We start from the raw sequence: 27,125 nt of genomic DNA, 5'->3' as shown, positions 1-27,125 counted from the left end.
CCGGAGGTGAGACCACAAGGCAAGTTGTGGAAAACTGGAATGGTGTTTATGAAAGATAAGGCACATTTTTACATAAAAGTTTACCGGCCTGTTAAAAACCAAGGTTGTCCTGTATACAACATGGGTCTGTGCAAAGTTGAAAAGGTCCCCCTCTGGGGTACATGGGCACCAGGCACAACGCCCCACAGGACCAGTGGGAGGGTTGCTAATCCTCCCCTTTTTCCATCCGGGGAAAGAGCCATAAAGGCCACTGCTGCTGCTTGATAATACTTAGCCAAACCACACCCTGTTTGTGGGATGAGAGGAGTCAGGCAGCAAAGGAAGTGCTGGGATCATCCCCAAGCTGCCTCCCTGCAGGATGCACCCCAGTTGTGCATCAACCTGGCTGAAGGTGGGATGAGATGAAGTGCTGCACCCTGAGAATTCACTGGGAGTTTCCTGGTAGTGTGGAAAAATACTGAAGTTGGTACTTACCTGTTCCCTATGCAACTCCTTGAAATAATAAGCACCATTTGGGAGGGGTAGGAGAAAAACAGGCTTCTAACACAGCCAGGAAAAAAGGGAGATACAGAACTTTGTCACGGTTGATCTGTCTCCCTTGGTATGTGGTTGTGTGTAAGCACAGGTGGGTTGAAGGTCCTTGCAGTCTATTCCCTCCAACCCATCCCTTTAGAGGTACCTGGACAGGTGCAATAAGACACCACCACCCCTGCTGCCACCACAATCCTCCCCAAGAGCACCATATTCCTTTTTTGCCTACTAAATCAGTTAAGCACAATGCAAGCCAGAGTCCTGCATGCAAGTACTGACTTTGGTCTGTTCAGGCTGGTGAACTGCAACCCCCGTACCTTTCTGTTACTGCAGTGGGCACTGCTACACCACTTTCCATGTTCCCTACACATGTCCATTGTGAAAATCAGGAATAGTCCTCACATGTAAACAAAAGAACTGGCATTAGTTCTGTGTGCTGCTCCTTTACTTTGCCTGCACTGCCTTCCCTCTCAAGTTCCCAGGAGGAAAAGGAGCAGAGTCCTTGAATTTGCTGTCCAACAGTTTAACTAACTCATCTTGGTCCTTCTTGCCATTTTATCACTGTCACTTGATCCTCTCTCACCCCTGTGTGAAACTGCTGCCTCTTATCTGGCATCAGGGCAGGTCTCGCAATGTTTGAGATACTGGCTGGGTGAAGTGATTAACCATAAATCCCTTGGGGTGAGACAAGGGGGTTCAAGAGTTCAGTAGCAGTCCACCCTGCCCAGGTGAGGAATGTGACCATGGCCAACCATGGGTCAATAGTAATGGACTCTGCCAATGGTGCCAGTGCCTGTGCCCAGGATGTCAGGCTGCCCGTTGCGCCAGATCTCCCGGAGGATGCGTTCCCGCTCCTCCAGCCGCTGGGCACGCTCCAGCTCTTCCGCCGAGGCAAAGACGTTGACGGTGAGGGTCCCATCAGGGGTGGAGTGGGCCTCCAGCGGCAGCTCCGTCATAGCCAAGGGGGGCTCAGAAGCAGCTTGGTCAATGGTGTCTTCTTCCTCCTCATCGTCATCATCCTCCTCGTCCTCATCTTCACTGAAGTCGCGTAGGCTTTTTCGGGGCTTGCGGGGGATGGCTTGAGGCTGCCATGAGATGTGGATGACCAGCAGGCAGAGGGTCAAGACAAGGCCAAAGCAGACCCCCAGCACGAAATAAAGGCCAAAACTCTCAGGGTGATCTAGATGAGAGAGACATGGAAGAGAGGGTCAGATAGGCTAGGAAGACCACCGAGGAGATCGGCTTTTGAGATTCAAATGGTAGTGAATGGGACAGAAATGGTTAAGAGCTGGGGCTCCCACATACTCTGTAGACATTAGGCGGTAAGAAACTGAGTTGATTTGCCATTTCTTTGTGGATGCTGGAATTTTAGTAGCCAAACACTGAAAGACACCAGAGATTTAAACTATTGTGCAGCTGGAGGTGAAGGGCTGTTCAGTACTAAATGCTTAAAACTTAGATAAATACTATGGTGGAGGGAAAGTAGTATGACGTATATAGAAAATATAGGGATACAGTTTCTTCTGTGTGAAATAAAGAAATGGCCTTTGAATAGCTGGGATGTAATGAGGGAATACGGAAGTGGGTACAGGAAGAAGGCAATTAATTTGACATGGTAGTCTTTCGCTGAGGTTTCTTAAATGGTTACCAGAGTATTATTTATTTATTTCACATTGTAAATGCTCACTTTCAGGTGTTTGTGAATTGTACATCAAGGGATGGATAGCCTTCATCCTCAATGACACAGCGGTATATGAATTAGTGAATGAATGAATGAATGAATGAATGAATTAAAGAGCACAGTGTTGAATGCCTCCCACTGTTTTCCATTATGAAGTCAAGGAGGTATCCTAAATCACACTGCACTGTATGGAGCAATATAACTTTTATAATGAAGTTGACCAAGAGGGTTCCTGAACTTGAAATGCAGTGGACTATATTGGCTTCTGAGAGAAGAAATCCAAAGGCTGGTGGCTAAATTGGCCGGTCAGTTCATAAATGCAGTTAAACCAGACTCCATTCTGGGGATGGGAAGGAAGGAGGTTGGCCTGCCATTTTGAAACAGGAGGAAGAAGATCCTCCATCCACATCCCAAGATAGTGTGCTGAGGACGGATAGTGGGAACAAGATGCCACCTCTGGCCAAGTGCCAGAGACTGCCATTGCTCAAATATATGTCTGCCCCGCCCCCATTTCCTGACCCACCTCGGATGTGTGCATAGGCTGCCATGCTGTTGCTCAGCAGCTCCATCTCCCGCTTGTGGGTCTCCATGGTGGCTCCTCAGTGGCACCTGGGAGGACAGGGAGGAGGGGTCATTATTTGCACATTACTCCTGCCCAATTCCTTAGGAGACATGGTTCGTTCAGACATCGTTCAGACAGGAGGCACCTGGACTGGAAAGAGGACTAAATGACAGAGGGTGTCCATGAAGAATTGCAGAGGACATCAGGCTAAGGGCCTTCAGAAGGAACACAGAGGACCTTCTATCAATATCCCTGCTGAGGAGCAAGGACAGAATTGTTTGTGGTCTGAGATAGGACAGTGTCACCAATGGTCTTCAGAATCGTATTCACAAACATTGGCATCTCAAGATAGCGTTCTATGTTTAGAGAGCAAACCTTTAATCACAAAAGAACAAGGAACTTAAAGGACTGGTTGGTTCACAGCGACTCTAATGTAAAATCCACCACAGTCCATTATCTTGGGAATATCTAAGCTCTCTGGCCACCATCCCTGCAGACACTGCATTCACTGTAATCATACAAGTAAATTTTACATGTTCACAAATCCAACAGTTTATACCAGCCAACATTTCTCCATGTGCAGTAGCATTTATGTAGTATATGCCACTTGGTGTGCATGCAGGAAACTATGTGGGTCAAACACAAAGACCACTACAAATGAGCACCTCAGTAACATGTGGGATAAAAGCAAGGTACACCACCCCCACTGTGAATCATTTCTTAGAACCAGGTCACATAAAGCTGAATGCACGCAAGTTAAATGCATGTGGGTTGCAGGTCTACTAAGATGCCTCCAACAAAGGAATTTCTCTAAAATGTGTCAGGCTTTTAATAAATTGATTGTGGCACTCCTGAGAACTCCTCTCTCTCGGTTTTGCTCACACTGTGGGGTGCACAGCCCCAGAACTCTTAAGCTTAAAGGGCAAACAGCTGAGATAGTTTTAAATTGCCAAATAAAAGAAACCTTGGGGGCTTGACTGTGCCAAACAACTCCCCCCCCCCCGTTAATTAGCAAAACAGCTGCCTTGCTTTCCTCAGGCCCCCAGGCCAGTCATGGGGTTGCTGGACAGGACAGCCTCTCAGGCTACAAAGTCCTGTGACAGTCATCCCTCCCAGGGGGCCTCTTCTGACATGCGTCACACACCACACCCCGGGGAAGCTTGGATGGAGGCATCTGTCAGTGACTCTGCAAGCTGAAAAGAGGGGCGCCAAAGGATACAAAGAATTTCCTGTGGCATTTAATCCTCTCAATGACCCAGGCCTTTGAGTTTCATGCCCAAACAGGGTTTGAACCCAAGTTTCTCCATACCCAAACCCAATGCATTATTCACACTGCTTTGTCATCCCCCGAGGCCCAATGTTTAATTTACGGTTGTGCATGACCCTGGGAACAGAGCCCCAGCAAATGTTTCCTCTCTTCCCCCATCCCTTAAGCCCCCCACCCCCAGGGCACTTCCTGCCACTGTCACAGGAAAAGATGCATCCTTAGTGGTGGGAAGATGGCTTGTTGTTTGGAGACCGGATGTTGCCTCTTCCTCTGCCCCCACCCAGCAACTGCCGCACTCAGGAGTCTTCCAGGTCAAGGCTATTTCTGGCAGGTTGAAAGGATGTTGCAAAGGGTCCAGAGGACACACTCCAGGGTGGACAGAACAAGGGCCAGGGAAGAAGCTGATAGTCATTGAATTGTAGGTGCTGCAAGGAACCCTGAGTATAATCTAGTCCAACCCCTTGCAATGCAGGATTATGTGGCTGTCCCATACGGGGATCAAACCTGCAATCAGAGCAAAAAGTTCTTGGGGACAGAAGGGCAGGTTGGGTCTGAGACTCTCAGGTTCAAACTAGATCTGAGTCAAAAGCTTTGAAGATTCTCAAGCTGCATGTGAACACAAATTTTCACCAATATTACTACCCACAGCACTGACTCCTCAAACAGGGCCTTGGGCAAATAATTATTCCTGGCCCCCACTTATTCTGCTGAATAATAGGTAGAAAGCACCCCCCATTCAAGACAACATGCTGGATTGGATGCCCCCTTGAGCAAGGAGCAGCTCACAGCCCCCCATTTCCAGGAGCCATCCAGGCAGATGCCAGCCTCATCTGCAAACAGAACTCTCCCCCCTCACCCCGCAAGCTTTTCATGAGTCCAAGATTTCCTAAAGCTCTGAGCGACCCTTTGATGCGAGCCAGGCAGCTGGGCTGGGCAGCAGGCCAGAGAAGAAAGAGGGGGTTGTTTTTTGGGGAAAAATTACCTCCTCTTCTGAACATGCTAAGGATAAACCATGCAAAGTTATGGGCCCCAAACATAACAACATAAGACCAGCCTGCGGGATCAGGCCCATGGCCCATCTAGTCCAGCATCCTGTTCTCACAGTGGCCAATCTGATGCCCTAAAGGGGAAACAGCAAGCAGGATTTTTTCTGTGGTTTCCAGCAACTGGTATTCAGAAGCATTGCTGCCTCTGACTAGTCGTGGCTAGTAGCTATCATGGTTGTTAGTCTAAACCATGAATTTGTCTAAACCGCTTTTAGAGTCATCTAGCTTGGTGACTAAGGGACGCAGGTGGTGCTGTGGGTTAAACCACTGAGCCTAGGACTTGCTGATCAGAAGGTCGGCGGTTCGAATCCCCGTGACGGGGTGAGCTCCCGTTACTCAGTCCCTGCTCCTGCCAACCTAGCAGTTCTAAAGCATGTCAAAGTTCAAGTAGATAAATAGGTACCGCTCTGGCGGGAAGGTAAACGGCGTTTCCGTGCACTGCTCTGGTTCGCCAGAAGCGGCTTAGTCAAGCTGGCCACATGACCCAGAAGCTATATGCCGGCTCCCTTGGCCAATAAAGCAAGATGAGCACCGCAACCCCAGAGTCGGCCATGACTGGACCTAATGGTCAGGGGTCCCTTTACCTTTACCTTAGCTTGGTGACTACCACTGCCTTGTTGATCTGGCGTGTGAGTTTGGTCATTTCTGCTGGGAAGGAGAGCACCTCCTTCTGTTACCTCCCACTGTTCATCTCTACAAGGAATGCAGAGAAGGTCCTGCATCAGGGGTCTGTTCAGCTCCTACCAGGCTGTATTTCCACATAAGTCAGGGATAACAAGAAAGTTGTAAGGGAGGAAACAAGGGGGGTGTTGCTGCTAACTTTCATCAAAGGTAAGAACTGCCTCTTCTCATTTGTCTGTGATGTTGGAAAATACGCACACACCCCTCGACCAACCCCCATGGCAGTACAGCAGGGAAGGAATGGGAAAGGGAGTCTAAAAACCACTTGCAAAAATATTTGTAAAACTCGGAAATGAAAATGAGACATTTGGGCACAGAGGATAAAACCCTTTAAAAAAAAATGCAGAAAAACAGACTTGTGCCACCGATCACTAACTGGAGTGCAACACACACATATTGGGGTGTGGGTAGGAAAGGGGTCCCCCCCATGACCTGTTTTTCATCTGTTTTAGCTAATAAGCATAGAGATAAATGCTGCCATAATCTGATCAAAATAATTTGAGATAATGGAATAATTTTAAAAATAAGAGATTTATGTTATGAAACCAATCTCACCAACAAAACCCAGCTTTGTCCTATTTTTTTCAAATATCAAGCAGAGGAGAATAAAGAAAAAAGAAAGAAAAAGATTGCAGAGGAACCTTTTGTGAGTAGGGAAAGCAATTTAGAAGCTGCCTCAGATTCTCTCCCACCCCCACTGGTACTTTCTGGGGAACTCTCCTAGATGCCTTTTTTTTGGGTGGGGGTGAATGAATTTCAAAGAGGGACCAGGCAATTCCTCCTCCAGTTGAGCCTGAAATTAAAATGGAAACTGGCTTGGCTTGGTTGGAGTCTCTCCTGTGCTGACCAAATTGCCCAATGATGCCTGGCCTGTTGCAGCAGGAAGCCAAGAGTGCAGGAATGCAGGGGAGGGAGGGAGGGGGGGAAACCAGCAGAAGCCAGACACAGATGCAGCTTCAGGCAGAGTCCTGGTGCTCAATGTTGTTTTAAGCGCATCTCCGGGAATGTGCTAGCTAATAACAAAGGCAAGAATAACCAAAAGCATGCACAGAGCGCATCCCTCACATTGAGGAACCATTGCCTGTTATTTGGGGGAGGGGTGGGGGAGAGCAAATCTAGAAAGTTAATTTTTCCATTTCAACCCTTGGGCTGTTTATGGGTTCTATATAACATCAAATTTTTAAAAAGGGAAGCGGAGTTTGGGTGTTTTTTTTGGGGTGGGGGGAGACTTTGTGAATATGTTACGGTGAACTGCAGCTTTGGCTGAAGACATAATGTTAGCAGGGACTGGGAAAGGCTCCGTGAAATGGGATTTTCCACAGAGCGTTAAAGATGTAGAAACTGATCTCACCCAGTAACAACAGGATATTAAGATGTCACTGGGGGACTTGACTGGACGTACAAGTTGTTGGCAAGACTCGGCTTAGAATTTAATAATAAATTCTGTCTCTGAGCATGGGCAGAGTGCTCGTGCATCCACAGCAAGCCCCCTCCCCCAATTTGGGATAAGAGAGGACCCGTGCAGAGGTGATAGCTAGCCAGGTCTGCTTTGTGAAATTAAGAGCAGTTACCCCATCCATTGGTGCAAGTGAGCCATGAAGGTTCAGGAGCTACACCTGAGTAGGTTATTCATGCCACTACAGTAAAGGATGCGAGGAAGAGGCCAGCGATAGAACCAACAGGTCTGTCCCTAGAGGTGGACTCTCCTTCACTGGAAGTTTTAAAGCAGAGGTTGGATGGCCATCTGCCAGAGATTCTTTAGCTGTGATTCCCGCATTGCAAGGGGTTGGACTAGATGACTCTTAGAGTCCCTTCCAACTCTACAATTCTTTGATTCTAGGAACAAGCACGACTTCTTCTAAAGGAACAGTTGCCCAGAGTAGAATCGGACTGGAATCCCAAGGCTTGTTCACCCACTATTCCCACGGAGAAGCTCCTTCCACAAAGCTCCTTCTATCAGCCCATCCTTCCCAAATGGCACAGGGACAGGATCCCCACTCAGGCATCACCCAAAAAGGATGAGATGCAACACCAAAAGAGGGGCAAAGAGGATGCAATTGAACAAAATTTGGATGCACTAGTTCACGAACGCTTGCGAGTATTTACTGTGCTTTCGATGGAAATACAGTACATCTCACCCTGGCAGGGAAGTTCGTGGGTCAGGCAACCTGTGGCCCTGTGCTTGGTCTGCTATCCAAGTGCATAGATGTGGATGGGCAACTTCCAGCTCTCCTTTCTGAAAAGTTTGCTATCTTCAAAGCAGATTTGAATGGGACCGTTACAAAGCGGTTCATGCAATTAGCAGCCACAGAATCCAGCTATCAGACCAACATTGAGAAAGGGTGCCAGGCTTACCGAGCGCAGGGTCTATCCGAATTCAAGGCTGTTGCTCTGCCTCCATTGCAGTCCCTGTCAGAAGAAAGGAGCCTCTGAGAAGGAGGGGAGAAAGGGAGCCCCCCCCCTCTGCTTGAGCGGGATCTTACAGAGCAGCAGCAGACTGGCCTCTGGACTGAGCGGCTAATGGAAACTGCCGCTCACTTCCGTGCAGCTGGAAGCACACAAATGTCAGGACCGGCCTGGCTCCCTTTGGACAGTGAACCCGCCCCCTCCCCTGGAGCAGGAAGCCTGGGCTGGACACACGGACGGACACACACACACCCAGGGACACACAGAGGGAGGAGAAGAGAAGGCCTCCTGTTTCTCTGCGTTCCGGGAGGAGCAGCCCCCGGGCAGCAGAGGGCCAGGCAACAAGGAGGAGAGGCTTGCAAGGGCCAATGGACTGCAAAATCCTTTGCGAAAGGAGCTGTCCCTGTGCCTGCCCACCTGCCGTGGTGGTCAAAGGGGCCCAGAGTCCATGGAAGGAAGTCAGGATCAAAAGAGGTCCACACAAAGGACCCTCTCTCTCTGCACCAGGGAGGCCTCCAAGGTTGGGCTTGGGTTGGCATCAAGACCCGCTGGGTGTGTTTGCACAGCCAGGGCAAGAGAAACACCCTCCTGCCAGCAGAGGCAGAAAACAGCTCCTTTGGGCCTCTCAGATTTGGTCCCGGGCTTCATCAGCAGAGCTTGGTTTTAAAAAGGGGGTGCTGGATGGGCCCCCAAGGCTGCCTCCTTCTGGATGGGAAACTAGTCAGTAAGCTTAACTATACCGGAGCAGCAATTTCTTAGTTTGAGAGGGGAAAGTCTCTCTCTGCACATGGCACAGAGAAACTCTGTTCCTGTTTCTCCAAGCTAAGCGGTTCTTGGATTAAGCTCCCAAAACGGCACCCTGGCAGCATGCCTCCAATGGGAGGGGTGCTCATTAGATGTGGCATGTTAAGTTTAACTCAGCCCCACAGAAGAGAAAACAAGCAGTGACGCCAAGGCACTGGTCCCAGGAGGCCATGCTGGTTGGCACACCCCACAAGGGAGGGGTTTTTTTGGTGCACGTCAAAATAGCCTCTCCTGCTGTTGCCAAGACTTCTCCCCCAAAATGTCAAAACCGCACACACAGGCCACAAATGCAGCATCCAGTTCCAGCAGGTTTTGCAAACCCTGTTATCAAAAAGACAAACGCCAGGTGTCCTGTCTTAGGGAGAAACACTGCATTCAGACAACCAAACTTTCAGTGCAGGAACCCTTCCAAGAATGTGGGTGGCTGCCCACCCCCACCTCCCCAAATACATTAGAAATACTGGTCAGCCTGAGAAGCAAAAAGATCTGGCCATCTGCTCCAGAAATATATAGTGACTGCTCCCCTCTGCCATTGGTTCAGGTTTGGCACACATGTTTTCCTGGCACACGAAAGTGGTCTCATACCTCTGGGCACTCCAGCTTTTAAGTCCCTCAGCCTTTTAGTCACTAACCTCAGAACCCCAGCAGTGGCAATGGGGCTAGGAAGGATCAGGCCTCCTCTAGCATCCTCTCTCTTTCTCCGCTTCACAACACTGAGCTCAAAAGCAGCTGTCCCGTCTCCTTGGCTGCAGCAAGTTTGGCAGCTGGAGTTTTCCTGGGACTGAGAGCGATGGCTGCTGAGTTTAGCCCAAGTGGGGCAGCGGACACAGGGGCAGCCAGATCCTGTTTTTCCCAGAAATATCCGGATGGATGGAGGATGAAGAGAAAAATCCAAAAAATGTGACACATCAGCAGAGATGAGTCAAGCCAGGCCAGCAATAGAAAACACAGACCCCCTTCGGTGGGGTGTGGGGGCTTCTGGCAAGGAGCAGGAGGAGGGATGCCAAGTATTCAGCCACAGGAAATGGGGGGTGCTGGGGCCCCTCTCTTGTTTGTGGTGGCGGCGGAGGGGGGGGCAGTCACTGCCTCAAGTAGTGGAGCTGTTCCCCCAGCCAATTCAGTGGCTTCTCCCAATCTGTACTGATATGTCTGGCTGTATCTGTCCGACAAAGGGCTGGTTGGCTTATCTGTTGTGGGGGGGGTGGGGAGGGAGGGAGGCAAGTCAATGAAGTGGCCAGGCTTGAGTGACAGTTGACACTTCACTACCACAAAGAGGGGTGATGAGGTTGAAGCTGCCAGCCTTGAGGGGACCCTGCCATAGGCACATTATAGTCCAGACTAGGGCCACTAAAATAATGTGAAGTGGCCCTAGATTGACCCTTGCAACCTCTTCCACAATCTTCCCCTCCTCCCCTCAATGCAGCAGCTCAGTTCCTATAAGCTCCCCCCATCCAGCGGGGCCCCCCTCCCATTCCCTGGTCTCCGCACAGCTCAAACATCTGGTTAATGATTAAAGCAAAGTCAAGAGGCTTGAAGTGCAGGGAGAGAGCAGTGGAGGGGGTGACTCAGGGTGCCAACTGTTCAGCTGCAAAGTGTAACTGTGTCTTTGTAAAAGCACACTGGGCCGCAGACTTTAGCAGGTGAAAGGACAAATGGTCTCAGTGCTGTTGGAGGCACAAGAGCAAGGAAGTCCTGCATCTTCGTAGTCAGCTGGCAGGCTGGAGAGCTGGAGGAGGAAGCAGTTACAGGTGGAAAGAGAAACGGAGTCCCAAGACAAAGGGGGTGCGCTTGCAATAAGGCCACCGGCTGATGGTCATCCTGTGGTGCCCTTGGCTCACTCTCTCATCTCTGCAATATTCTCAACTGGATCCTTAGGTTGAGACCGAGTCCCGACTGCTTAGGGGAGTCTGCAGCACTCTATATATGCATTATTGCAACTGCTGAAGAGCACTCAACTGGGGCAGCTAAGTCCATTTGGCCCCAGCCAGAGCCATGAACAAGAATGTCGCCCGGACTTTTCAGCAGCAATTCCTGGGCCTGCTGGGAATGTGCTAACAGGAATGGGCATTGCCATCATGCTCCAGTCCTCATTGCTGAGCCATGTGCTGCCAAGATGGCAGGAGAAAGCTTTAATGGCCCAAACCCAGGAAGCAACCATGAGCTTTGAAGAAGCCTAGTGCCCTGTGGACTTTATCTCATGTCTTTGACCCTAGCAGGCTTTAAAGGCAGGGCAAGGTGGAAGAAGGGGGTGGATTTGGACCTGGAGCCCCTTCTCAAGGCCTTGGGCAACAATGTCCTCTGATGGGCTTAGCTGACTGCTGGGCAGTGAAATCTATGTACTTTTAAAATTTCATACAGTACCCCAAAGCAACATTAGGCCAGGGGCATTGTTGGGAAATTTAAAAGCTGGATAGACCCCATTGCAATGCTCATAGTGCTCTCCCACCCCATCAAAATTATAGGAGGTCCAGGGCAGGCATCAGCAGTGGACCATGCCAAGGTACTGCAATTCTGGAAGCTGCCCAAGGATGCTAGTTGCTGACACAGAGTCTAGCATTCAGCGCTGGGACACATGGAATCAGCAGCCCCACTGTTGAGTCAGCAGTGGGATGGGGTGTCTACAAAGGCTAGTGAAATTCTAGGTTGCATCAGCATGATAGCATCCAGATCACAAGGAAGGTGCTGTTCCGTTCTGTTGTGACCAGGCCTCATATGGAGAACAGTGTTAACTTCTGGACACTGGAGCTTAAAAAGGCTATTGACACATTGGAATGTGTCCAGAGGTTGGGGTTGGGGTGGGCAAGCAAGCAAACTAACACAGGGAGGGGCAAGAGGACCCCTTTCTTCCTAGGTCTTTAGGTTGAAGCAGCTGAGTATATTTAGCCTGAACAAGATACAATGACGACTACTTTCAAATATCTGAAGGGCTGTCACAGAGATGGGGCAAATGTGTAGGACTCCTGAAACAACAGATTCAAATCACAGGAAAAAGGATTTTGTCTTATTAGAAAGAACTTCCTGATAACGTGAGGTATTTGGAACAGGCTGTTTCAGAAGGTGGTGGACTCTCCTTTGTTAGAGGTTTTTAAGCAGAGGTTGGATGGGATGCTGAAGCAATGGGCGTCTTTGCACTGAGCAGGGGTTTGAAGTGGACGAGATTCAAGGTCTCTTCCAACTCTATGGTTCTGTGAAATAGCTATGGCATCATTGAACACATGCAGAGGGACACTGCTGAGTAACTACAGTCAACTGCTACACATTTGAAAACAATGGCTCCCTAATTCCAAGGGTTAGAAGGGTTGCAGAAGTTAAGTAGGACCGGAGAGGAGGAAGGTGGCTAGCTTGTTCTCCGGCTGAATTCTAGCATCTGAGAGAACTCAAGTCTGTGCCCAAGACGCAAATTTGAGCATGCTTGCACTGAGCTAACAGGCCCAGATCAGTTCCTCTCCCTACATACAAGCAAACACATGAACACACACAGAGAGAGAGAGCAGAATCGGGGTGGGGGGAGATTTCTCCGCTACCTTCCTTGTGAAACATGGTGGAGAACCTCAAGCTAAGTGGCTTCTAAGCCAGACGCAGAAGCCATTCCTCTTTCTCCAGTGATCAAAGAACTGGGTCGCCTGGAACCCTGGGTGGGAAGACATTAGAGATGGGGGTGGGGGAAGGCTGTTCGCCATGGCATACTCACCGGGCACACGGAGAAGAGGGACGCGGGAGCACCAAGGGGGCCAGGAGGGAAAAATGGAGCCCCTCTGCCACGGAAGGACCCCCCTGCTCCGTCCTCTTGCTTGGGAATGAAAAGAGTCAGAGAGGCAAAGATGGGGTCTGTTTTCCATTAACGCTGCTGAGCAACAGGAAGTGGTTGAGAGGGGGCTGGCGGGTCAGAGCTCCCCCCCTTCCACCCACACAGAGGGAGCGAGAGCAGGGATGGCTGGATTATTTTGATGGCTAACCTGCTTCAGGTAGAACAAGCAAGGGAAGGCAGGTGCCGTCCCTTAAACAAAAATGGCCACTGGAGTACACAACGACAATAATGCGTATTGAAATTCCATGTGGATGGGAGGGAAGGATTAAATATTCCAGCTGGAATAGTTGGCATGTTGATTTATTTAAAGATATGCAGATTTGAGGAGCCTGTTGGTTTAACCTTAATAAATAGAATAGGCTGAGAGGCAGGAGAACAAGAGACATGATCCCTACCAGGACAGAACAACAAGTCCTTCGTGGGCACAAACTGCAACTCCCTTTAGCTACAAGGATCCAGATTTTGAAGGTGTAAATCCAGAGACAGCATGGCTTTCACACATTCCCATATCTCCTGCTCTGGTGTTCATGGGCAGGCCTGCAAAAAGCCCCTGTGTGTCCTGTGGAGTTTAAGGGTGGATATGTGCCAGGGAATGACTCGAAATGGGGGACCCCTTTAGACCAGCTGACCCTCTGTTATCAGGGGTGGAGAACCTCAAACCTGGGTCTGAATGTGGCTGGGAGTCTTTTGCAGGGCACACCCCTTCTCCCCAAGGCCACAGCCCTCATCTGCCTGGCTCATCACCCTCCTCAACTGCTTTTGCCTGGCTAGAACGTGCCCATGAGCTGTGTGATCAGGCCTCCTGCTTGCTTGGACAGAGGGAGAAACGTGGGTGTGCAGGCATGTACCCACTCTGACCTGTGTGGCTAGAATGCAGGAAGTAGGAGTCACCTCCGCTGCTCCACCCACTCTTGTCTCTGGCCCCACCCACCACTGGCAGGTGACTCCCAGAAGACATGCTAAGACTGAACATAGCATGTTGGGCTGAAAATTCTCTCCTTTCATTCTTTCCGCTTCTCAACCATTTGCAGGTCCTGCCCACGTGTTGCAGAGACCCCCACCCATAAATTCAGTCCCCTCCCCCCTACCTCATTTATAACCAGCTGCTCTCCCAACAAATTTAACCCGAAGTTCTAGATCTGGCCATTCCCTTCCCTTCTCACCGGTATCCTCCTCCTCCTGCTGCTGCTCTCTCTTTCTGAGGCTGTTTCCTCCACAAGACTCTTATGTGTTCAATCACGTGCAACTTCTACTTGGGTCGAAGGAGATTTTGTAGGCATTAGTCCAACCAGGGTTTAGAAGGTGCTCCTTAGTCCACTTCTATTACCTCAAAGGGCAGCTGTGCCAGCAGCACAGCTCATTTCTGTCCACCCAGTCCCACAGGGAAATGGGGCTGGAACTTAACCCTGCCTCCTTGCCTAGATGCCTTGTCCCCCAAATCCAGGGGGCAGGAGAGTGGGGCTGGGCTTATTGAGCTGTGAAAGAAAAGCATGCACTCAGGAGGGGATGTGGACACTGGCACTGGGAAGCAATGGCAAGTAGCGAGGAAGGGGCAATGCTGTGTCCTCAAGGGCTACCCCCAACCTCTGGAGAGCTCTCCCTAGCCACCCCTTGTGGGCTGGCTCCATCTCAATCACCTTCACTCCTATACAAAGGGATTTCCAATTATGCTAAAATAGGTCCCCAATTCCTCAGTTTGGCACAAAGTTGCACAAGCAGTTTGCCAACCCCAAAACAAGTTTGGGGCCAACCTGTTGGGTACGCAGCCCCCCATCTCTCATTCTTTTGGGGTGGGGGTGCAAGAGACCCTCAGGGAAGCTGCTCAAAGAAGATGGGAAGCCCCAATAGAAAAGCTCCTTTCTCCTTCCAGGTCTTGAACTGGGGAGTTGGGGGGAAAGCGCTGGCAGAGACTTTCCCACCCCAAATCTTCCTTTGCAGGAAGGGAAGGCTGCTGCTGCAGTTGCAAAGGGTGGAGCTTCCAGGAGGGACTGAGGCCCAGTCAGGGCTGCATCCAGCGCCCAACCCTCAGGCGCCCTCTTGTGCCAAAAAGAGGGCCAGGCATTAACTCAGTAGTGGAAGAGTCCAGCCTGAGGCCCTTGCTTGCCCTCATATCCCTTTCAGGGGACCACGTGAAGGTGCCACACTGGGGGCCGCAGTCCTTTCACTGACTTCTCTTCAGGCCCTTGTTGCAGCACCCAATGCAAGAAGAGCCTGCTGTATCAGGCCAGTGGCCCATCTAGTCCAGCATCCCTCTTTTCCCAGTGGTCAACCAATGCCTGTGGTAAACCTGCAAGCAGGACCCAAGCACAAGAGTATTCTCCCCTCCTGTGGTTTCCAGCAACTGGTATTCAGAAGCATTGCTGCCTCTGACGGTGGAGACAGGGCGTAGCCATCTTGGCTAGTAGCCTTCTCCTCCGTGAGGTTGTCCAATCCTCGTTTAAAGCTATCCAGGTCAGTGGTCACCCCTTCCTCCTGTGGGAGAGAGTTCCACAGTTTACCTATGTGCTGCATAATCTGTCCTGAATCCTCCACAGCTTTCGGCTTCGAATGTGTTATGGGAGAAGGAGATAAACTTTCCCCTATCCACTTCCTCCATGCCACACATTTTGTAATCTTCTGTCACATCACCTCTTAACTAATTTCTTGCCACGCCAGCAGTGACCGGGGGGCTTGGGCTTGGGCTTGGGCAACTGACCTAGCCCTGGTAGCAGGCCTCCAAATCACCATCACTTGCAAGGTACACCTCAGCAGTGCCCCTTTGTACCAGATCACTGCAGAGAATCCTCTGGGGCCCAGAGAACATGGAGAGGGCCTGCACCCGATTGGCTGGAAACCCCAAGTTCAAGCACGGGGGGGGGGGGGGGGGCGCTATACCAGGTGGTAGAGTTGTGCCCAATACCCTGAAGCAGGCGACACCAGGTGAGAGGAACAAATTAATAGTCAGACTGATTCTACATGGCAGCTGCGTGCAAAAGAGGGAGCATCCAGCCTAGCATAGGGGTGTCTGCAGCGTGCTGTTGGTTTTAGACTGGGGTCAATTTCAAATCCACCCACCTCCCTGAGCCAGAGCACTCTCTGAACTAGTCATCCTTTTGGGTTAGCCTACCTCACAGGGCTGGTGCAGGAGATGTTCCGCCTAATGAGCTTGCTGCAATGTGGACCAACCAGTGTGTTACCGAGGCAGAGGTGGGTTAACGGTGCCTTGTTGGACTGGAAACTCTAGCTCACTTTACCTTCAGCCCTGCTGCGAAGGTTCCTGGATTTTCTATGCCAGGCCATTTTTCACTGTGAAGGTAAAGGTAACCCCTGACCATTAGGTTCAGTCGCAGACGACTCTGGGGTTGCGGCGCTCATCTCGCTTTATTGGCCGAGGGAGCCGGCATACAGCTTCCGGGTCATGTGGCCAGCATGACCAAGCCGCTTCTGGCGAAACTAGAGCAGCGCACGGAAACGCCGTTTCACCGTAGGGCTGCCTAAATGTCTGTGTGCATGGGAAATACAAAACTATTCCTGCAGCCCTCCTCCAACTCTGTAGAGTCAGAAGCGGGTGGCAAGGGAGAGATCTGAGTGTCTTCCCCTTCCCCAGTTGAGTACCAGCTTGTGCCCTCTTGGGTTTCGCTTCCTCAATGGTGGAGTGGTGCTTCAGAGGAATTTTGAGTGTGTTAGATAAGACAGACCAGTGGAATTCTCTCCCAGCTGGGGCTCAACACATTCCTAAGTAGAAGAATTTTAACTACCACAAGCACCCATACCACCAGGGCAGAAAGGACATACCTGACTGCCAGTGATAACACAGGTGTAGAACATTGGTGTTTGACAAATGAGTTGCACAAACAACTCAAGGGATGCTCCTCAGGCAGCGGCGAGAAGCCCTTCGCTCTGACTCACTGCAAGGCTTGCTTATTTGAGACACATTATATTCTGTCTCCTTGGACAACTCAGATTTTGCACCCAAACTGCAGGCCTTTCATAAGTTACACAAAGTGATCCCATGTGCTCAACCTCCCCATGTGCAATTCGTTCCAACCTGTCGTCTCATGTGCAGCCTTCCTTCCCTCCAGCTCCCAAGATTTCTGCAGATATTGCCTACCTCATTCCAAGCACATCTTCAGACGCATGAGAACTAGGAGTTTCTGTAAAAATGTTTAAAAGCTAGCAAAATAATTCTCTTGAAACAGAATTCTGTTTTCACATGCTTCTCTCTCTCTCTCTCTCTCTCTCTCTCTCTCTCTCTCTCTCACACACACACACACACACACACACACACACACACACACACACAGAGCTTGGCTCCAGACAAAAGTCGCCAGGACCTTCCAACACAATACAGATTTAGTTCTACATTATGAAATTTTATTGCTGACATGCAGGAATAGTTGGATGTAATACAAAAATAGGTCTCTATACAAATTATCTTTGCAATTTTTTTACAATAGGATCTTTTGTCTCTGGTGTCTCACCCGGCTTGTAATCCACAAAAACACAACCCAGACAGCTCACCCCAATTTCCACACACCCTCACTCCCCATTTCCTTTCAGTTTGCTTTTCATCACCATGTCCAGAGTTGGGCGGAGCACACAGCTTGACAGCCTGTCGAGTATTGCTATGTTTTTTGAGGATGGAGAGAGTCCCAATGCAAAACACACAGCCAGCTCTGCTGGGGAAGATGGTCAGTATTGGTGAAGGGGAGATGAGAGAGAGAAAGGAAGCAGAGGGAGCAGAGTCTGCCCTGCCTGAATTCCGAGAGGGGAAGGAAGAGCCGGCCCTGCCCAGGGGGCTTCTATTGCTACTGACACAGGAAATATTCCAGGCAGAGGAGAAGTCCACAGAAACCGCCTGCTTGGGAAGTGGACTAGAAAGTTGTCGTGAAAGCAGGCCCACACCTCGCCTGTCATCCTACACTTCTTCTCCCACCTTCCAATACTGTTAAGAAAACATGTCAGCTGGGACTGCAACCCCATAGAAAGCTGTAGGTAGGACTGAGGGGAACTGCTATGGGTCTGTCTTCAGCAGAATAGTTCATTTTGGAGGTGTGCAGGCCCCGCTCAAGCAGGACATCTCGCATGTGCTTCCAGATGACAAGATGGGCAACTCAGTTTTTTGGAGTTGGGGAAATATCTTACCCCCCAACTGAGGGATTTCTCCATCTTGTGGGCTATGATGGTGCTGCAAGCAACAGTCCCAAAAACCACCAGAGAGGCTGGGGCCCAGGAAACAAGATCCAGGGGCCTACAGCAACTGGCTCACCTGGAGAGGTTTGGCCCACAGAAGGGGCTGTGAAATGGGAGCCCAAATTTACTGCCCCCACCTGGGCCAAGCAAGGGGTGCCATTAAGCTTGTTAGCGTTCACCAATCCAGTTTTGGCTTGATCCACAGAGCTAATGCCTTATAGGCAGGTTTATGCTGTGTTTCTTGGCGAGACTGCATGGGGGGGCTGGTGACCTTTGAGGGGTTGGTTACCATCCATTCCTAGTGAGAGAGCAAAATGTGGGTTTCCCTAACTCCATCCCTGTTTCCCAACTTAGCAACGATGAGAAAGCCAGAGAACAACCAAAGCAGAGTCTGCCCCACAGAGGGGAGGGGAGTGTAGATCAGGCACAGAGGTTCTGCAAGGAAGTTTCAACGTGGTTGGTTTTCTTCTTTTCTCTTTTTAAAGAGATTTGCAGAATTCTTTTGCAGTTCTCGTCAGTAGAAAATAATTCCTTGTGCTGAAGTCAGATTTCAGGATCTACAACCTTCGCTAGTCCTCCTCTTTGAACCATGCAAAAACATTCACACTAAGGGAGGCCGTTGTCCTTGGCTGGTTCATTCATCTCAGGGCCATCCAACAGCCCCACTCCAGCCAGACTGCAGAGCCAACTTCCTTCAGGTCAGTGTCGCTTCCTGGATACTGCAATGCTGCTTCTGCTGGCATCCAATGGTTCAACAGGGTGGGTGGGGAGGGGACACCTCACATTTTGAGACAATTTTTGAAAGGGTGATGAAGGCTGACCGGAAATGGGAAGGGAGTGGAAATGGGGCAGCACAGCCTAGGGAGGGTTGCTTGAGAACAGCTTATCTGGCAAGAGAGGCATCCAGTTCCAACAAACGAGGCTCAGAAATGATCCAGCCCAGTCCCAGCAAGACCCGCCGTTCGCACAGCATCAGGGGAACCACTTCTGCCCACCCCCGCAAAAAATAATAATAAATGTCATGGTGGGGGAATTGTCTGTGACAAGATGGCAATGGCAAGACAAAGCAAAGAGCACATAAAGGAGTGGAGACCAGCAGGCATTTCTGAACCTGAGACAGCCTGGGGGGTAGGGAACAAAACAAAAATGAAGCAAGCAAACCCTTTTCACATTTTTCACAGATTTATCCCTTCAGCCGTACCAGTGTGGGTGAGGAGGAGGCAGGGAGAAATGTCAACAGAATTAATGCAACGTTACTGCACCTTTCAAAAGCTACCATTTAAAAAGAAAGGAAGACAGAACAAAACAAAACAAAAACCCTCCCAGGAAAAATAAACCCTCCCCAAATAATTAAAGTGATTGGAAAAGGGAGGTTTGGGCCCTCAGAAAAGCTACATTTTTTAAACAGCCCCTGGTTTGGAACTCTTTCCCCAGGTCAGAATCTGCAGAGCGAGGCTTTCTCACGTGGAGAGAAGCTCGTAGTGGAGGCAACCCATTTGCTAAGCCTGTGGTCACGCAGAGGGCCCGAAACCAACGTTTACACAAAATATATTCAAACCAGGTGTTAAATTAAAAATAGAACAAAGGGGATGGGGGAGAGGGTTTAAGAAATAGTTACTTTCATGAAACCCACCAGGGGGGAGGGAAGAAAGGAGGGGGAAATGATTAAGCTTATTCAAACCAGACAGAGCAAAGCACGGCCCACGTGGTCTCCGCAGCAGTCCAACGTCTGCGTCAGAAAAGAAGCCTGCGGGGGCAAACTTTGCCAAAAAACGCTCCTCGTTTCAGTCCAGAGAACAGTGTGGTTAAAAAGAGGCAGAGAGGTAGATTTCAGAGTCATGATTAAAAGCAGATTAGCTGTCTAGGTGTGGAGTTAAAATCCGCCAGCCATTTCCCCAGACAGTTGGGGTCTTTCCCCTGCTGCCCCCTCCGGGGTCGGGGGGCAAAGCCCAGCAGGCAATGCCTGTTGAGCACTCAGCTCACAGGGGAAGACTGCTACATTGTGAGGGATCCTGGGACCTGGCTGTCGCTGTCGCACGCCCCGTCGGGGGCAAGAGACCCACGGTGGGGTGGGAGGAGCTACTTCCGAAGGTAGCGCTGTGCAAGGATGGCCGCGTCCAAGGGGTTCATTGGCTGGGCGTCGTGGCCCAGGCGCCGCACCGGAGGGATGTTCCCAAACTGCCGCTTTTGGAGGAAGCTCTTGGCCTCATGGAGCGTGTTCTTCTCCTCGGCCAGCAGCAGCTGCTGCCTCATGTAGTTCTCAAACTCGTACTGCGAACACTCCTCCGTCACCTTCGCCTGCGAGGAGGAGGAGCCCTGTTAGAGACCACCAGGAAGGTGGGGGCCAGACCTGCTTGCAACAGCATCCCCCCTTCCCCCCCAGCATTTGTACACAAGCTCACTGCTCCACTGCACACACCACAAAGCCTGCCAGGCTCGTTTTCTGCATTGACAAGTCGCTCCCCACCCCCTCCATGTTCATGCACCTGGGAATCCCAGATTCATTCAGAGCAGTGGGCATTTGACTTGATAGCAAGCTCTGAGAGGCGACAGGGGTCTCTGCTGCAAGGAGCCGCCAGATTCGCAGCACTCGAACACAACCTGGGGGCTCTTAATATTTGGCAGGAATGTCCTCAAACATTCCAACTGCCAAAGGGAAAGCAGGAGGGGCCTGGAGGAAAGACAGGTGGAGCCAGCTAAGAAGGGAAGGGGCCGCCTGCAGGTGAAAAGAGAGAAAAAGAGGAAGCCAAGATACCAGCTGAATTTCATGGACAAGCTGAGGTGGTTGACTTCAGATCCCCAGTAGCATTTAATAATACTTAAGAATCTGCATTAAAATTGCAATTCGGTTAAAAAATGTGTTGCTATCTCAGAGAGCTTTCTCAGCAAGACATTCATTTTCCCCAGCCATCACTTCTCATCAGCTGGGAACCAACTGATGGCAAAAGCCCCCAAGGCCAGCAGAGACAGATGCTGCTGGGTATCTGCTCTGCCCTGTTCGTTTCATTTCTGACTAGCAAGTGGTCCTGCTCAGCAGGCGGTCTTACCTCGTGTGCGCTTTCTGGATTCGCCACCTGGTCGTCTATGTCAGGCACCACTTGCAAGGGCCCGCTCAGCAGGGACATGGACTGCCTGCAGGAGAGACAGGCTGGTGGGTCAGGAGGCGGCACATTTGTGCCAACCTCAGAGGTGGCCTAAGCCCCCAGTTGGAAGACGGCAACCCTCACACACTGCACACAGGAGCCTTGCCCGCCCACCCACCTCACCATTTCTCAGCATGTACAAGCCAGCAGCACCTGACTGAAGCAGCAGCACAGGACCAGGGTGGGGTGGGGGCAACATGACACACAGGTTATTATGGATGCTTCTTTATCAGTGGACCGAAGGGTTCATCACATGCTGCAGGCAGTTGTTCCATCCCCAGGATGCTTTTGACTGTCCTTTGACAGCTCTACAATATCTTTTTAAGACCTGGTGGTCAGAACTGTAAGAGGTCTTCCACAGTGCCCACTGTCAAGAAAGGCAAGCCTTTTCCTGGGCAGGGCACTGAAGGACACAAATGGGGTGCTTCCATTTAGTTGAGAAGTAAAGGTGGCTGCTCATGCTTCTTTCAGTACTTGGGTCTCTGTAAAGGTAAAGGGACCCCTGACCATTAGGTCCAGTCGTGACTGACTCTGGGGTTGCGTTGCTCATCTCACTTTATTGGCTGAGGGAGCTGGCCTACAGCTTCCAGGTCATGTGGCCAGCATGACAAAGCCGCTTCTGGCGAACCAGAGCAGCACACGGAAATGCTGTTTACCTTCCCACCAGAGTGGTACCTATTTATCTACTTGCACTTTGATGTGCTTTCGAACTGCTAGGTTGACAGGAGCAGGGACCAAAAAATGGGAACTCACCCCATTGCGGGGATTCGAACCGCCGACCTTCTGATTGGCAAGCCCTAGGCTCTGTGGTTTAACCCACAGTGCCACCCGCGTCCCTGGGTCTCTGTAGCAGGGTATAAAACTTAGCTCAAGAAGATGCTCTTCTAGCAAAGGGAGCAAGGTGAGGAGGAGGGAGAAATTATGCCGCATCCACCATTAAGAAACAAGAGACATGGCCCAAGGTGTTCCTTCCCAAGGAGTTGAGACAACACTTCCTGTGTCTTTTGGCCAATGTTCAAAGCATTTACAAAAGACTCCTGCACCCAGCCTTCCCAACAAAGCTCACTCCTTCACCGCAGGCCAGCTTTGGGCTGGAGGGGTGAGCAGAGGGGCTGGTGTTGCCCCCAGATCTGGTTGGTGCCTGCGAGAACAGATGCTGGGTGAGATGGGCCTTTGGCCTGATCCATCTGCAGGGCTCTTTGAAGGATTTTATCCCCTTCCCCTTCCACCACACACTCACCAGGAAGCAATGATGGAACTGAGGGAGTCGAGCACTTCGGAGGCTGTCAGGCGCTGCTGAGGGTCCAAGACGAGCAGCTTTCGGATCAAGCACACAGTGTTTTCCGACACCCGCCCATCTCTGTCAGGAAAGAGCGAGAGTGAGGGGCAGTGGAGCTACCAAACCAGAGACACCAAGGCCCAGAACCCCGTGGCCAGGCATGCCCCCGACCCCCACTTACTCGGGGATGGTGTATTCAGCAGCCTTGATCTTGCGGAAGAGCTCCTGGGGGATGCTGTCGTAGAAGGGGAACTGCCCATACAGCATGGTAAAGAGGACCACGCCCAGGGCCCACATGTCGCTGGGCTTCCCACGATACGGCCGGCCTGCAAACAGAGAGAGACAGCCCTGGAGAGTTAGCAGGGCCCATCCAGGAGGAGGAGGAGGAGGAGGAGGAGGAGGAGGAGGAGGAGGAGGAGGAGGAGGAGGAGGAGGAAGACAAAGGAGAGGCGCTAAGCAACCAGCCTGTGGGCTGGTCTCATGTTCCCGTTTTGGGCCCAACATTGGAGAGGCTCAGTGCCGCGTCACATGCCTGTGGTGTCATGCTTGCAAAGCAGGGAGGAGGCCCTTTTGGGAGAAAGGTCTGGGGGCTGCCACGGGATGCTGCTGCCTACCACTGAGGACGTCAGGGCTGATGTAGGCAGGGCTCCCACGCTGGTCCTTCAGGAGGTCATCTTCACTCACCAAGTGCTTCCCCAGGCAGAAGTTTGTGATGGTGATTCGGTGGGTCCTGGAGGGGAGAAAAAGTTAGTGGCCGGGTAACGGGGGGTGGGAGTGAGGGGTGCTGGAGTAGTATGAATGCCTGGGGTGTCAACAAAGACACTGAAGGCCGCTCTGAGGAATAATGCCAAGCAGCTAACAACAGTGGATGGACCAGATGGGGCTTTTGGGAGTTTGGTATGACATACACATCAGAATTATTCAGAGCCACCCTTCAGCTGTAAAGCTCTCTGGGTGACCTAAGACCAGTGAGTAACATGCGGTAGTTGGCAAGGGCATGTGGGTGTATGGATGCAAGACCATGTACATTGGCCTGAGCAACTTGGAGAAGCACTGTATAAATATGCCGCTGCCTATCTATCTAAATTTGTGAACTCAGGTTCAGCTTAAACTTTGATTTTCAGAGTGTCCTCAAAACCCTGATTCAGCCTTCACCAACTTGATGCCCTCCAGACGTTTTGGACTAAAACACCCTTCAGTCCTCCACAAATGCGGAGAGCACTAAGATGGCAAAAGTTGCATTAACCCCCTGGGAGTTGGGGGTCTGGCACTCCCCTGAAAGGTTTTGATCATCTGTGCCAGATTTATTGACCTTCACTCAAGAAATACGAGCGGACTTTTGAGAAGTTGGGAGTGGGAGGGAGGGACGACGGAGCAACAGGCCTGAATGCACAAGAACCAGCAGGCCTGGATGTTCTTTGGCTAAATTAACTGAGACTTGTTTAAAAGAAAGAAAGAAGTCAGCATTCCAAACAGCCAGCTCCTGATGGCTCTCTTGTGAGCGAGGGGTGGAGGATGGCCTCAGCTCATAAACATCCGCCGTGTCCTCCTGGCAGACGACGATGTTTTCTTGGCAATGAAGCCATCAGGAGATCAGCATCCAAGGTGCTTCAGCTGTGAAATGTATGAATGGCTGTTTTCAGGCAGCCAAAAACTGATCTCATCCCACAGGGGATCAGGAAGGAGCAATAAATGGCACCACTTGCCTCACTGTGATCCTGGATGAGCGAGGGCCACCCAAAGGGCATTTCTGCACTACCAGGCCGTTGCTCAACAGATATTTGCCTACTTCACATCTCTCGCTCCACAAGGCCATTTGATGCGCTTTTAATGTAGCGGTGGCAACAGAAACAAGAACATGCCTGCAAGAACATGGCCTTGTGGCCACCTTGAATGCAAAACACTGCTGGATCCCTGGGATAAGGCCTACTCAGGAAGGGTTCATTCTTGGTAAAAGAGCCAAAGTCAATGAAAGGCACTTTGAGCCATGAATATCACTTCAGACAATCAACTGCAGGGCTGGAACTCAGAGAACTTTCAGGTGCGAACCAGATCCTTTTTCAGGGTTGTTCATCTCCAACTCCCTAGAACACCTTTCCCCATCCTGGTGCCCTCCAAAACTTTAGTACTTTAATTCCAATCAGCCCCACTCAATGGCCAACATTAAAGGGTTATGAGAGATGCAGTCCCAAACACCTGGAAGGCACTAGGGTTGGGAACGGCTGCTCTAGAAAACTGTTGCGTTTCGTTTTTAGGAGTGTAAGAGCGGCCCTAGTGGGTGATATCAGAAGGTTCATCTAACCCAGTATCCTTTTTCCAAATGCAGCAGCTTAAGTATCTCCAAGAAGCTCAAAAGCCAGACATGAAGCCACATGTATGCCTTGTATGTTTCAGAACAGATATAACTTGTGCTTGTGGGTGGCAGGGGCTTTAACAGGCAAAGTCTTGCCAGAAACGTGAGTCACATTATGCGGAGCATGTGAGTGTGTGCAAGCAATGGATACAAAACCTACTGATGTGACATAACATCTTGTTTAAAGGGGTGCATGGAGCTGTCAGCGGCATTCCTCACTGTGACGCTGAGTTGTCTGGGAGCAAAGGAAGGGAGAGGGCAGTGGCAGCTATTGGAAGTTACACTCTGATGATAAAACTAGTTGGCCTCGTCTCACTTGAGGCTCTTATGAGGTCAACCCTGAACTGGTGCACAAATGACAAGGCTGCAACACATGTTCCTGCATCAGATGTCTAGGGGGATGAGACTGATACGGCCTCCCTCCTCCAGTTTCATTCTCCTGTGACCTCGCTAAACTCCTAAGGAAGGCCAAAGTGCTTTCTCCAGGGAAAAACAAGCAAACAAGACACCGCCTTCTAAGGTTGCTGTTTGATTTGTGTGTGGATGCACAGAATGAAAAGCGGGAGCTTTCTTGGCAGGTGTTTCCCAGCACACACAGGAGCTTAACTTTCTTTGGCGTGCCACCTCAATCCGCAGAAATCCCACCAGCTGCAAATAATGTTCCAGAGTGAAAGTTGCAAGAGGGGCTCACCTTTTGTTCAGCACCATGTTCCCCAACTTCAAGTCTCTGTGCACAATGTTCTTCTAGAAAGACAAGAGGGAATTTATACTATTACAGTGGTACCTCGGGTTACTAACACTTCGGGTTACAGACTCTGCTAACCTGGTAGTACCACCTCGGGTTAAGAACTTTACCTTAGGATGAGAATAGAAATCGCGCAGCAGTGGTGCGGTGGTGGCAGTGGGAGGCCCCATTAGCTAAAGTGGTACCTCAGGTTAAGAATGGTTTCAGGTTAAGAATGGATCTCTCGAATGAATTAAGTTCATAAGCAGAGGTACCACTGTAGAACAAAGTAGATTATTTGGTAAGATAAGAAACTTAAATGCTTAATTCAATCCCCCCAACCCTAAAGATGTGCTTGCAGAAAATGGAGTGGATCAAGATCCCTTGTTCATTTCACCTGGCCATTTATGACTTGAAGACTTTTGCACCAACTAAGTTGGATATAAGAAGATGCTTTGCACAGAACTCTTTCTAGCTCAGCATTGGCAGACGCCATGCCCCCCACCAAAGCACCAAGCCTCGCTCACAGTCACGTGGCTGCCAAAACCCCACAAGGGCCCCACATCTTCCTCACAGCTCCCTGAGACAAGTAGAGACACCCTACCTTGTGCAAGGCTTCCACTACCCGCACAACGTCGTAGAAAATCACGACGGTCTCCCGTTCGCTGAGGCGCTTCTCCTTGATGACATAGTGCTGCAGGTTGATGAGGTCGGCTGTCTTGTCGCTGAAGTCATGGGCACAGAGGCAGTCCAGCACCAGACAGATGCGCTTCTTCATCTTACGCACCATCCGGTTGGATTCCAGGTCTTCCACATGCTCACAGGCTCGGTCCTGCAGCCCCAACAAGGATGGAGGAAGGTGTCATTTTAATCTGGGAGAGATGGTGCCAAACTGGCCTTTCCATCCATCAGTGGCTGACCCCCATACTTGCTGCTTGTGTGGCTCCCAAAAGTCAAAACCCCTATCTAGGCCACCACTCCTTGGCACGAGAGGTCACAGCCAACCCCAAACTCTACACCTGCATGATCACAGACATGCAATAAAGAGCCCAGTTATGGTTTTGGGGTTGGAGGAAACAAAGGTATACTCAGAGTTGACCCCCTGAAATTAATGGGCCTAAGTCAGTCATGTTGATTAACTTCAATGGGTATATTCCAAGTATGACTAATACTGATGCAACCCTTCTATTTCAAAAGTCTCCTTTCCAAAAAGGTCTCTTTCCACCAGCACAACAGCAGCATGTGTGGCAGGTCTGGCCCATTCACCTTCTCCAGTCATGTGCTGAATTTACATGGATGGATGTGTGTATTTGGTGGGGGGCCTGAGAAAAGGCCTTATTGCTGGAAGTGTGCTGGAATTCTTCCCACTAATGTGCCACAGACTCAAAAGGCTGAACTGCTAAATGTTCCACTGAAGAGCTTCCTAAACACTTCAGTTTGGGTCACCTGCAGTCTGTATTATGAACTGCAATTTCTTACCTTCACCATAAAGTCCAAGGGTGGGTTACAACCATGTAAAAATATTAAAACTGGGTAAAACAAGTTACAGTCAGAAGAACTTGAAGACTGTAGCAAAGCCTGAACAGAGTGATATTTCATTGTTGCAGTATGATTGCAAAACATGGAGTCACTGTGGCACTGGCAGCCTCAGCAAGCAGCTTAAAAATA

The 27,125-nt window shown here is 50.4% G+C and overlaps 2 protein-coding genes and 1 long non-coding RNA gene across 8 annotated transcripts in view; 1 reads left to right on the top strand and 2 right to left on the bottom strand.

Annotated features, from left to right (window-relative positions):
- Window positions 1-27,125, top strand: part of LOC310767883 — a 936,392-nt gene that overhangs the window by 510,843 nt on the left and 398,424 nt on the right. The window lies entirely within an intron of this gene.
- EVA1B (eva-1 homolog B) lies at window positions 25-13,575 on the bottom strand. 4 transcript variants are annotated; one of them, XM_083628314.1, is made up of 4 exons: window positions 12,670-13,571; window positions 8,124-8,177; window positions 2,736-2,821; window positions 25-1,711 (listed from the first exon to the last, which is right to left on the bottom strand). In XM_083628314.1, exons 3-4 carry the CDS (start codon window positions 2,800-2,802, stop codon window positions 1,290-1,292), a joined length of 489 nt encoding a protein of 162 aa, XP_083484440.1. In that variant the 5' UTR covers window positions 2,803-2,821; window positions 8,124-8,177; window positions 12,670-13,571; the 3' UTR covers window positions 25-1,289. The 4 variants fall into 4 exon arrangements, with proteins under 4 accessions (XP_083484440.1, XP_083484439.1, XP_083484441.1 ...); XM_083628313.1 differs by lacking the exon at window positions 12,670-13,571 and adding an exon at window positions 9,611-10,398; XM_083628315.1 differs by lacking the exon at window positions 8,124-8,177 and having other exon boundaries at window positions 12,670-13,575.
- The window catches only part of STK40 (serine/threonine kinase 40), a 31,867-nt gene continuing 21,859 nt past the window's right edge, over window positions 17,118-27,125 (bottom strand). For all 3 annotated transcript variants that reach the window (XM_083625270.1, XM_083625271.1, XM_083625272.1), the window contains exons 5-11: window positions 26,062-26,289; window positions 25,425-25,477; window positions 22,995-23,110; window positions 22,562-22,706; window positions 22,342-22,461; window positions 21,006-21,090; window positions 17,118-20,256 (exon numbers count right to left, since the gene is read on the bottom strand). In XM_083625270.1, coding sequence (XP_083481396.1) covers window positions 20,038-20,256; window positions 21,006-21,090; window positions 22,342-22,461; window positions 22,562-22,706; window positions 22,995-23,110; window positions 25,425-25,477; window positions 26,062-26,289 — 966 coding nt within the window. In that variant the 3' untranslated portion in view covers window positions 17,118-20,037. The remainder of the gene's footprint in view (window positions 20,257-21,005; window positions 21,091-22,341; window positions 22,462-22,561; window positions 22,707-22,994; window positions 23,111-25,424; window positions 25,478-26,061; window positions 26,290-27,125) is intronic.

This window comes from Podarcis filfolensis (assembly GCF_964270895.1).
Source record: "Podarcis filfolensis genome assembly, chromosome: 8".
Taxonomy (NCBI): Eukaryota; Metazoa; Chordata; class Lepidosauria; order Squamata; family Lacertidae; genus Podarcis; species Podarcis filfolensis.
This window is presented reverse-complemented; position numbering and strand designations above follow the sequence as displayed.